General features: G+C 35.2%; 1 protein-coding gene across 2 annotated transcripts; it reads left to right on the forward strand.

Moving 5' to 3' along the window:
* Window positions 1-308: 308 nt before the first annotated feature.
* Window positions 309-11434, forward strand: LOC103042442 (pleckstrin homology domain-containing family S member 1). Of its 2 annotated transcripts, XM_022668962.2 has the most exons (16): window positions 309-375; window positions 1540-1643; window positions 2772-2819; window positions 3191-3297; window positions 3396-3514; window positions 3780-3914; window positions 4578-4647; window positions 5281-5370; window positions 5455-5556; window positions 6434-6492; window positions 6618-6671; window positions 8184-8285; window positions 9154-9237; window positions 9398-9490; window positions 10684-10816; window positions 10910-11434. In XM_022668962.2, exons 2-16 carry the CDS (start codon window positions 1553-1555, stop codon window positions 10967-10969), a joined length of 1347 nt encoding a protein of 448 aa, XP_022524683.2. In that variant the 5' UTR covers window positions 309-375; window positions 1540-1552; the 3' UTR covers window positions 10970-11434. The 2 variants fall into 2 exon arrangements, with proteins under 2 accessions (XP_022524683.2, XP_007259317.3); XM_007259255.4 differs by lacking the exons at window positions 309-375; window positions 1540-1643 and adding an exon at window positions 1644-1734.
* Window positions 11435-12563: the final 1129 nt, after the last annotated feature.

Consider the following 12563-nt stretch of genomic DNA (forward strand, 5'->3'; position numbering starts at 1 on the left):
AGTTCAATCAGAAACAGCTACTGAACAATTATTGAATATTTAGTATCAATAGTTAAAGGTAAATGGAAAAAAGGAAAACTCCAATGGAATTCCCCACACAGTAAGATCCGCTCTGTTGACTGGAAACAAGGTCTCCTTCTTGTTTCTGGCATGAGGAAAAAAATCCTTACTTATCCGCTCACTCATCCACTCACCACAGATCTTTACAGAATGCACTACCGGTTTCAAAGCAAATCTTTTGTTCATTAACAAAATCATTCCAATACGTGAACAATGAATACATTAACAGGGATTAGCCAAATTTAATTTCCCTTTATTTGCCCTGTATTCCAGTTTCTGCTGGAAGGTCCTGTATGGATAAGGTTTGGATAACAGGTATTTTTCATTTCAGTAAATCCATTCATCCACCTTCTAATTCACTTCTTTTTGGTATGGGTCATCCAGGAGTCTAAGAACTCAGATCAGTAAATAAAATAACTAAAATGACAAAAAGAGGGTTAAATAAAAAAGAAAGAAAGTAGTAAGTAGTAGTGATAGTAGGCAGTAAGTAGTGATAGAGTTAGGATTAAGACCATGGCAAGGTTTAGGGTTTTTCTTTAGGTTAGGTTAATGTTAGGGAAAATTAAAGCAAATTTGAAAGAGATATTTAGTTGAATGTTGGTTAAAGATATGATTAATATATATTACAAATCGTGTTAAAACTTAACTGTTACAATACCAACTTCTTTACTTTTCTAATGTTTCTTTTACTTTCTGCAGACAATAACCCTTTCTTGTGTAACAAACAATCAAACGACCCACACATATGGATTCTGGAGCCATGACTCATTTTTTCAGAGCATATATATTTAAAGCATTACATACATTTCTGAATTTAGAATAGGTACATTGTAAAAAATGTTTATCTTGCACAAAAAATAACTTTTTAATTTAAAATTATTTTTTGCAGAGTTTTGCTCGAAGAACCTTTATTGAAACATTTGTAAGGCATTTTTTTATGTTCTGTTTCCTTGGAGCTGCTTTCCATTACTATCAAAATATCAACTTTTTTACTTGCAAATATTCAAAGAACCCCCACAGATGGATTTTTATGAGATTTAATTTATTTAATGTGAGCACAAGCTTATCCAGTTTTAATTAAAGTTATTCATGTAATTAATAAATTATTTTATTTAATCAGAGTGCCTAATAAGCAAAAACAGCTTTTGCTATTGTACTTAATATTTGGTTAATTACATATGCACCCAGGCAGTCACTGTGAGAAGCATGGTACTGGTGAGTGTACAGAGCAGGAAATATACACAACTTTATTTTATTTCTTACTATAGTGATTATTTACTGACTAACCAACTTTCAGTTTCAACAGTGATCTGAAATCTATTACTAGGTTTCTATTTAAGTGAGAAATTAAACTTTGGGAATGTAGCTAAGCTTCCTATTAAAACAAAAAGTACAAATCCCAGCAAAGCATCTTCAAAAAAAAGCACACGTAATACTATAGCTTATGCTGTGCCTGTTTCTGTTTACTCTCATGTTTAGCTCTTAAACATGCATGCTGGGAAAGACATTCACCCAGGGGATGGACTTCTTGTCAAGACTACTTCCAAAACACCTGAAGCCCTGCCTCTTGTTGATGTCACCAGGTAAAACAAAAGCAGTGCTCAGGTTCCCTCTCCTGCACTTTTCTAGTACAGAGTTAGAGTAGAACAGAGGACCTAGTGCTTCCTGATTCAGGTATTTATTTTTACCTCAGCTGCTTTTCTTTGTTGTGTTGTTGCTTTTTCATTGTTTCTGGGTTGCAGGGAGGAACTCTATATATTAAAACATATTCTGATTATTAAATTATTGAAATTAAGTTATGTAGTGAATACATAAGTGATTTAATTTCAGGTGAAGTATTTATTTATTTAATATGACCATTGTGGTTCTGAAAGTCGTGTGATTTACAGGTACAGTATTTTAGTATAACTGACATGAGATTAATGCTTTTAGATCAAATAAAGCTGGACACTAAACATTATAATCTGGGAAATTTATAGTTAAGGCATGGGAGTTGGTTATTTTATGTGATTACAAAATAATGAGCTGCATGCTTTTATGGTTTCCTGTAATTTATTCCATGTAATTTTATTTAAAGCACTTGTTTCTATTAGTGTATGTGCATTTAACGCATTAAACATATATAAATTGTAGGCACATTGTGAAAATAAATTCTTGCACTAAAAACACTTGCTTTCACATTTCTATACTTTAAACATACTGTTGTTCAGATCAACTTGCTTAATTTCTGTAAGTTGGCTTTTTTACAGTTTAACTTTGTCAGCTGCAGTTTTTATTGCTTTGTATGCGCTTACTGAATTATATGAGGTATGCTATAATAAGCTGCGAATTTTTAAAGGCTCTGTACATATTTCTTACAAGGATGAACAATAATAATAATAACTAGGAACAATTTCCAGGATTTGTGTTGGAATTTATTTTTGTTTATTTATGTGAATCTGGTGGTATATACCTATTTTTGTCATTTCTTTTTTGGACATGAGCATTTTAAACAATAAGTAAGGACTAAGCTTAATTCCTGTTACTGAAACAGACTAAATGTGTTCTGACCTTTGATAACTTTTTGACTCTTTGCTTAATAAACGTAATAAAAATAGTAATTTAAACTTTTGTAAGTTGGGTGTTTTTACAGTGTAGCAAAGATTATGTCTGCTTGTTCTGCCTTGCACACAAAGACAGGAAATAACAACACTGAACACTGTCTGTTTCAGAGCCGTTTCCAATGTCGTCTAATCCAGCTACTCCCCGATGGATTCCAGGTAATTCCCAGGTTCACTGAATTCAACATACTACACTGTAAATATATTAATTGATGATGTATTAGTAGCTGTATATATCGATAGAGTGCTCTTTTATTTGTTATAATATTTTTTTCTTCTCTACCTAAACTGGCATGAGTTCAAACTGGCAGGAGACTGCTTTAAGGTTAAAAACTTACAAAAACTAAAACAAGAGTATTTTATGGCATTTATAATTTTAATACCATAAAATATCTAACAGTCATCAATTGGGAAAAAGCTTCTATGTTACTTAAGTGATTTTATTTGCTACAAATAGGACTATTGGTTATTGGATGAATTCTACAGCCTGTATTAATAAGATTAAGCACATATTCATGTTTTCTCTCTAGTGGGTCGAAATTCCCTGTTTTATGAGCAGCCAAAAGATGATGTGGAGGAGGTGCAGTCAGGCTACCTCTTTAAATCACCACCTAAGTCTCCCCTCACTAAATCCATGGTATGTATTGAATTATGGTGAAATTACTTATGAACAGATATTAATGTTTGAAGGTAGATTTCCTTTCCTTTTTTTTTATTCTGTGTCTGTCTCTGTAGAAATCATGGAAGCGGAGGTACTTTGTTCTCACTATGATCAACGGGCACCTCCACGAGCTGAAGTACTACAGGGATGAAAACAAGAAAGACAAACCCTTAGGAGAAATTGACCTGTATGAGTATGTATATATGTACCTGTATTTTAATCACATAATAAAGGATATTAGGGATCAAATCTTTTACTTATTTTTAATTATATTTTAGTAATTACATTTTTAATAATTTTTAGGCAAAGAAAAGTATTCATTGATATGTTCATCGTAATATTTTAAATGTGAAATGTACAAATGTGAAAAATTAAGATACAAAGTTTTTTAAATCATGGTCACAGTGAATCTGCGTCCAGTCTGTCTAATCATTATGATGCATGTCATTTATTTTTAGAACCTCTTTGCTTTTCCTGCAACCGGAAACACACCCTACTTGGGAATGGATTCAGAAGAATTTCAGATGCTCTTCATCTTGTGTTCTGTTCATGAGGGTGCTAGAGAGAGACTATTTCCTCATTGGAGAAAACAGGTTAGTCATGATTTCTGTGCTCCAGTGCAGGCAGGTCAGTTTAGCTTGTCTTTTATATGAGAGTTTGGTGATGCTGTTCAGTGTTGGAGAGGATCTAAACTGGTGTTTAAAGTCATAAAGGAGGAGTGGTCAACCATTCAGACACAAAGACCAAGAAAAAAACACATTACTACCAGGGGCCACAGGTTATATATTTACACAATATGCACAATATGCAACAAATATCAGTAATGCAAAAAACAGTATGTATATATTTTACATTTTATATGACAGTTTTAAATCTCTTTTTCTTCCTGTCCTGTAGAGATTAGTGAGATTCCGGGCATTATTGGTTATTATTTATTATAGTTATTTCACATGTGTATCACATGATTTCATATATTTCAAAAGATAATACTGATTCCCAAACATACTGTCATACAGTAGTAAAAAGTAAATGTATTGTCTCCTTAAACTGCATGGGAATTGACAGGCCAAGACAGTGCATTGCGATAATAATAATACAGTACTACTAATAAAATTAGTTATGTATTTGCCCAGTTTTATAGGTGAAGGGTCTGAGCTTACTGGTGGGGAACAGCTGCTGTTTAAATAGTTGCACTGGTTTTGGATGACTTATTAAAATCCATGATTAACTTAAGTTTAATTGTCTTTTTCCCTCAGTTCTGAGATGGACAGCTGGTTCAATGCCATATTTGCAGCTCTCAAGACACACACACTGATCAGCCCGGAGGTAAAACTATTGTACACACAGACGCTGAAACATCACGCACCATCAGAGCAGGGTTTCATGAAAGCATCTTATAAAGTGCAAAGGTGACTTTCAAATGTTAAAGCAAGCAGCATTACAAGCAACATATAGTAGACTCTCAAAGGGAGAGGTTCAAGAGGTGCAGTTCTCGTACCTAGTGGCACCATGGTTGAAAAAGCATCAATAGATTCCCTTTATAGAATAGATCCTTCGAAAAAAAGTGCTAATATTGTGGGGAAAAAGGTACATTCATTGAAGTGTTCAATTTTTGCCACACCGCCACTATAGTATGAGCTGTAATCCTGACATCCTACTGCCGTATGTGGAGGCACTCAAGCAACCTTAAGCCTGAGCTAAGCCTAATAACGTAATGTTACTAATCTTAGGATTAAGACTATTTTATTTTACACCGTGCATCTTTGCATGCTATGTAGTAAATGTCTGCTCCTGCTCTATACTCCAGTTAAGCCATTTTAAATCTTTTAAGATGCCTTTAAGAAACTTGAGCTCTATTAAATTGTTGAACTGATTAAATACAGCACTGAATTATTGCACTGTATCCACTATATAATGTGTTTTATTTTACTGTATCTAAGTATCTTTCTACATACACAGGAACACAGAAAGACCAGGTCAATATCGGAGCCCAAAGATGTACAAACATCCTATAATGATCAAGAACTTGACACTGAAAATGAAGAACAGGTGAGTGTAATGTCATTTAATACCAATCATCAGAGCTAACAGCCATGTCACGTAGCTGATCATTGCTTCTGTTGCTTTTCTCAGCCGATCCAGAGAAAATCTCCTGCATTAAGACGGTCTGCCCCTGAATTGCCGACACAGAACCACTACGATGTTCCAAGGAGTATTATGATGCAGGCATCAGTAGTATGTTTAATTCCACCCAATTATACACAAGTACACACATACAGTACCAGGGGCCGGTCCTAATGAGGGCCAGTTTCTTCATAACGTTTTTGTTGGTCTTTGCAACTGAACTGCACTTGAGGGTACTTTAAAAGTTCTTTAATTTTTTTTGAATTCTTAAAGTTTTTCTTTAATTAGTTGAGAAGTTCTTGCCATAATATGGATAGGCACATAGGGCTATTCACTGTTTACCAAGTCTTTACAACAAAACTGATGCTCAAAAACACATAAAGAGGACAATAATTTAATGTAATTACCTCTTGACAAGTTCAGCACAGCTGTTAACTAAAAGTCATTCCAGGTGACGCTACCTCATAAAGATGACAGAGAAAATTACAAGATGTGCAAAACTGTCATCTAAGCAAGAGACAAATCTAAAATATAAATATATATATATACATATCCTGCTTTAATATTTTTTCTTTATTAAATAATTGAACTATAATCCCATGACTTTAGTATTGATTTACAATGCAGAACTTTTTTTAAATAATGAAAAAACACTAAATTTAAGGTGTGTCAAAACTTTTGACTGATACTGTACTCACACTCTTGATAATAAAGGAACCACAAGGGGTTCTTTGAGTTATTCCAGAAAATAACTCTTTTTGTTTCCTTTAAATAGTCATGTCTGTGAAGCAATGAATAAAACAAAAACAAGTGATGATAAAGTGGTGGTTCTTCACACTTATACATCTCTATAACGCACATGATCCCTAATAGAATTCAAAATATTGGCATATTATAATGTGGCATCACTCAAGTAACACTTTAAAGCTTTAAATGTTTGTTTTTATAAGAGTGTATACCTACATTAACTCTAAAATTCTTTCTAAAGACAAGCGATAATGAGGAAGAGGAGGAGGACACCAGCTACTACATGGACATGGAGAAAGTGTAAGACCCTCTATTTCTCTCAGGAACACAGTTAATTTACCACTACTACCCATATGTGCCTGCTGTGTTAGAATACAGGATATATGAAATACAAATCATAATGTTGATGTGTTGTCCAATGGCAGGAAGAGGGTTGTGAGTGAGGTGGACAAGGAAGATGAATTGACCCGTCAAGCACAGTGAGTAATAACTTTTGCAGTAGATTATAATAGAAATCTATATAGCATCAATATAGCAACATATACTGGATTTTTCTGTTGCAAAATTCAATATAGAATTAATTTCAAAAATACAATTAAACACCCATCTTGTATTTTTGAGATATTTTACATTTATTTTCATGTATAAGTAAAGTAAATTTGACTAATAATAATTAGTAAATAAGTACAATAAGTGAATTATTTGGAACAATATTTCCTTTCGCATATTTTGAGTCCCACATTGCTCTATTTGAAGGCCTGTGAAATAGGTGTTATTAGTGACGAAAACAGAGACAACAGACTAAAGCACAGAACTATGTTTTTTATGTAGATTCTAAGCTTTAAATTACACTCATCATAGACATATTTCATGGCATTTTGAGGCCTTCAATGATTTGTTTGATAGATTATACATTCTGGGTAAAATGCACATACATATTGCACACCTATGGTTTAATGTCCTTTAGCCAGTTGGACCTTGATCAGGTAATTTGGCAGAATTAGTATAGCATTGGTAACATTTAATAAACTTTGTTGTTTTATTTCTGCAACAAATCTGAATTTTAAGCACAGTCCACATCTTTTCAGCAGGATTGAAAGAGGAATTTGGGATGTCCTATTCTGGTCCAGAAGAAGAACAGTTCAAAGAAACAATCATGAACTGAAAATGAAATGAATGTTGTGGCAATATAGGGACATCAAGCCCAGTATTGCCACAACATTCATGTCCATTATGAGTGTATATTCCATTCATGTCCATGATATGATGTCCATGACATGTATGTTCACGTTTACATACATGTGTATGTAAACTTCCAACGACATCTCTAACTTGAATTACAGCTTTCCAATGAAAGCAACAAGTCATTTTTAATGTATTTTGCATCATTTTTATTAGACTTTGGTTTAATCAATTCTTGAAGCTTCTTGAAGCTTGAGTTTGCTCAAAGCTTACATGGATATAAGAAGACACTGTCTTAAGCCAGCATGACATGACCTAGTTTAGCTGTAAAGTCCTTTTTGGAAGCAGTGTGTAGGCTATGAACAAAGAAAGAGAAAAGAAAACAACTATGCAAAAGCAACACCCACCTAAAAGGCAGAAGGAAATGCTGGCTGTTGTCATGCTGATTCATCCCTGTGAATGATTTACAGGTTCTATACATTTCTCAACAATGCCTTAAAAGCAAAAAATGTATCTCCGCTCTCTCGAGTGACAAGTAGAATGAGATGAAACCATGCTGTATTTTTTATGTGGGTTTGCTGTCAAAGTAAACTGGAGTCACTGATGATAAACACAATCACTGTTACCATTTTAGAACTTGCCAGACTGGTCTAACAGCTGTGATTACTGCGGAAACTTGGCACAAGACCTTTATCCTCATACCCAAATGCACAGTCATCAAGGATTGGAAAAGTACCATGATACTTTTACAGTTTGTTATATTTCATAATTGTCTTACATAAGATCCTTTTTTTGTTTCTTTCTTTTAGGAGGAAAATTTCAAATCGCAGATCACCTATGTCTTTAAGCGCCAGTCTCTGTAATGGACAAGCTGACAAGAGTCATGGTACAGGAGATTTATCCGAATCCAGGTGATGTCAGCTTACAGTTTTCATTTGCAAGTTTCTTGTGTAATTGTTCCTGTAACTGATTACTGTCAGTAGGATTACCTTATTTAAATTAATCTAAAGTCTTATAGAAAAAAAAAACTTGAACTGTAGGTTAACTGTTCAGTGCTTAAACCTAATGCAGAATCTAGCATAAATTACTTCACATACTATTCAACTTTATGTGTTTTGTGGTGTCCTACAGGGTCCTTTATGAGGGCCTATTTAATTGATGTTAATTATGACAGCATTCAGGTTTTGTAGAATCTAAGAGTTAATGTGAATGTGTGTGTGTTTACTGCCTGGATGGGTTAAAGGCGGAGGCCAAATTCCATTTGTGTCCAAAACAAATGGTAAATATAATTGTCTATAATTGTCTTCTTGCTCTAGACCATCATTCCATAAGGTGTGTGGGTCGCTATATTCCAGATGTGACCTATAGGCTCATTACATGTTGATGTTGCTATCAGGGATTAAGGCACCAATTTAACTAACAACTAAACTTATTTCAATATTTTTTGGCAGCACAGCGTAGCGTAGCATGTGTGACCATGGCATAGATTCAGCTAACACTAATGTTCTTGAGAAATGTTTGAATTTCCATGTACAGTGTTAGACAATGCAGAGAACTACTCTGAGAACTTAATCAAAACAATCTAGAAAGTGACAAAGTCATCTGAAAAAACACATATTTACAACTTGTCCACTTAGCCCATATTTCAGTGTGAAAACACTCAAGCTGATTCATACTAGTACTTTCCTAAGTACAAAAATAGATGCACAATGCTGACTTATTCTCGTAATTAAATGAAACAGAGTGGGTCTTCCTCATGTTTATGCTATTTGTTTGTAGACTACCTGGAGGAGATGAAGGCCCTGAGGATGCATTCCTGAACAGTGGTTCCACTGGTTGGAGCAGACAGATTCTGCAGGGGAGGTGAGCCAACAGGGTGCTAAACAGAAAAACAAGGAAACTTAGACTACTTTGTTCTTCAGTAGAATAGTATAAAATGTACTGAAATGTTTCAGACTGGCTGTGGCATATGGCACGATTGACTGCTCAGATTTTAATTAAAGATTTAATGCATATTTCCCAGTGAAACAGACAACGCTGAGAAGAAGGATATTTGTGTGAACCAGGAGGAGCTAAGGAACAATGCGATCTTCACAGAAGAAGCAGGAAAACCTTGGTAAAGAGTGTGCATGATTAGAGATTTGATAATTTGATAATACCCAGTATCTTCTGAGGTCATTGGATCTTGGCTGAAGGGGGTTAAACAAGATACTTTTTTAAAATTATTTATTACACATGTAAACATATACATGATGCACACAGAAGTTGTTCGAATGGAATAAAACTTCATTTGTGTGAATATAACATAACATACCAATTTGTTGGTGATTACAATATTAGAGTGAAAGGCTAAGTTTATTGGAGAAAACTGAATCTACAAATGATAGGAAGCTCTAGTTCCTGTTGGGCCACCTTTAGCCTGGATACAAAATCAGATATGGTTGCATATAGAGGCAAACAGGTTCTCTATGGCATCCTGCGACGCCTTTGCCTACAGATGTTGCAGCTGGGCCCAGATCCTTCACACATGTAGAGTCCTTGAGCTGGCATCCCAGCTAGACCCATAAATACGTGATTAGTGGTAAATCTGGTGATCAGGGAGGCCATGCAGTACTGTGTGTACTGACAAACATTTGCTGTGTGTGGGCGAGCATTATCCTGCTAAAAAAGGCTAGATGAAAGGCCTGCCATCAGAGGCAATGCATGTGGTGGTAAGAAGTCTTGCACATATTGGTGAGCTGTCAGTGTCCTTCGTATCACTACTTGGGATGGCCGACTGTTGTCTGTGATGACAGATCACCACACCAGCAGTTGAGGCAGTGTGTTGCTCTACAGCAAAGGCAGGATTAAATCCATTACTTTAAGGCCTATATGCTGAAACCTGACCACTGGTGGATCCCAAACATAACCAAATTTGCCCCTAAAGACTAAACAACTGCAAGTCAAGGCAATGGTGGCTGGCTGACATATGGCTAGACAGTGGGCAAATTGGTAAAACAACCATCATGCTTTTCTTAGTTCAACTATACTCCTCTCAAAGTCTGACAACTGGCCAAAATGTCTTTGAGTGAGTTGTAGAGGCATGTCTAGCACGCAGCAATCTCTCACCAAGAGAACTCTGACTACTGCCAAACAGTAGCATCTGAGAGCTTTTTATGGCAAGACCAAGTGTACTAATTTGCATGTCTGTATCTGGATTAGTTAGCAGTAATCCAGGCTGTTTTTTTGTGAATGGGTCTAATTAACTTCAAATATTTAATCAAATCTGTTCTCTTTTTTCTGATCATGTCATTCTTCTGTATTGTGCAGTGTGTCTGACTGGAAACATGATGAATCTTCTGGTCCATTCCATGAGGGGGATCAAATCGTGGCCATTAATGATTTGCTCACAGACAGTCTGGAGGAGGTACATACTTATCTGCGGAGGCTTAGCAAAGATGAGGTGATTAATTCTCCACATTAATAATTGTTTTCTTTTAAAGACTTTTTGTTGTAACTTCCTGGAAACATGCTAAGAGAAATCTTTAAATTACAGGTAAAACTAACTATCCTGAGACAGCCAGGCTCTCGACCTTTAAGTGGATGCAGTTTGTAGAGCATATTCTGACTCTATAGCACCTGCCTCCACAATGCATTGCTCATTGCTGTTAGTATAAAGATGTATTATATATGTAGGGTCTGGTGCAGTGCTTGATAATGAGCAGTGCTGCTGTTTAAAAATGAAATGTGTTATTATCTTGTCTCTTTTGTTTTGGGTTACTACTGCATAGCACGGATCCCTCTAGTGGTTTTTGCTTGAATTACAATGTGAAGATAAACTGCTTATATGCACACTAAATATGCACTTTGTGATAAAATCTGATCAGCATAAAAATGTTTAATCTTGTAATACGCACTGAATTACTAAATGCACTTACAGGAAAAGCATGTTAAATAGCCTAAATGTTTGTAATATTTGATTGCACTGTATATATTGTATTATAATAAATAACTATATTCAACAATACCTATGACATAAGCCTTCAGTGTGTATCAGCAAATAAAGATTTCTGTACTGTAACTAACATGATAAGGTCTGATCGGTTTCCAAATCACACTTATGAGACAGACACAGTCTAACCAAACTCATAACACACAAATCTTGTATTAGAAAAAAGACAAGAACCCACAATTTAATAACGTGTAGAATCTCCTCTATTAGCAATCACCCCACTTGTACCAAACACTTAATGTATCTGTGATGCTTTGTAAGCTTGCCCTCCTCAAGTAAGGTCACAGTATCTTTGTAGGGTAAAGGTCAATGCTCTGGCCATTCCAAATCAATCATCTTTTTCAACCATTCATTTGTAAATTTGCCTTGTGTGTTTAGGGTTCTTGTCTTGTTGCATTACCCAACAACCTCTTTTCAGCTTTAGGTCAAGGACCACTACTCTTACATTCTCCTGTGTTGTTCCCTCGTGGTTGGTAAGGCATTCAGGCTCTAAGGCAGCAAAGAAATGCAATCAATTATGCTTCCTTTACCATTCTTCACAATTGTGAAGGACATCTAGGTTCTAGATTCCTAATAGTCTGGACAGGCAGAAACCAACTGGATTTATATTATTGCCAGTTTGGCTCCAAACATTATTTGGTTTGAAATGCAATTTAAATTAGATTTGTACAGATATGTTTCAGTATGAACACTCAAATCAGATGTAAAGTGTCTTTTCCATCACTCACAACAACTTCATTAACGCCAGTTGACATAAGTGCAAGGGTCCAAGAAGAGAACCAAAGGATAGTTACAGATGCAGACCCCTGTAGATACATTTGTGATGATCAGACACACAAATCCAGTCTGCTCACTTGCAAATAAATGTGTGGACAGATCCGCTGATCTGAAACACTGATTTGTCTGCAGGCTGACACATGCCATGTAATCTTGGATAAATCTGAGCTAGGCATCAGAAGCTATCTTATTTTTTACTGAACAGCATCTTTTTTACTAATGAACATATATAAAAACTGAATTTCTTGTTAGAAGGGGACACTATGCCAATGGTGGTTTAGAGAAACACATTGCTTTGTCTCATTTTACATGCAATACATTTCCCTGAACAAGGTAAAATTCAAAAAGATATAAAATGTAAGTATAGCAGAAAAACGTAAATATTTTGAATGCATCTTAAAACACTTTCCAAGGGAACGAA

This window comes from Astyanax mexicanus, chromosome 15, assembly GCF_023375975.1.
Source record: "Astyanax mexicanus isolate ESR-SI-001 chromosome 15, AstMex3_surface, whole genome shotgun sequence".
NCBI lineage: Eukaryota > Metazoa > Chordata > Actinopteri > Characiformes > Acestrorhamphidae > Astyanax > Astyanax mexicanus.

What these genes read in the sequence shown, in the direction of transcription:
- LOC103042442 (XM_022668962.2), top strand. Translation starts at nt 1,553, where the DNA reads ATGCTGGGAAAGACATTCACCCAGGGGATGGACTTCTTGTCAAGACTA. An exon ending in TACATGGACATGGAGAAAGT is followed by an intron (nt 6,493 to 6,617) that starts GTAAGACCCTCT and finishes GTCCAATGGCAG; the next exon opens with GAAGAGGGTTGTGAGTGAGG. An exon ending in GAAGAAGCAGGAAAACCTTG is followed by an intron (nt 9,491 to 10,683) that starts GTAAAGAGTGTG and finishes TGTATTGTGCAG; the next exon opens with TGTGTCTGACTGGAAACATG.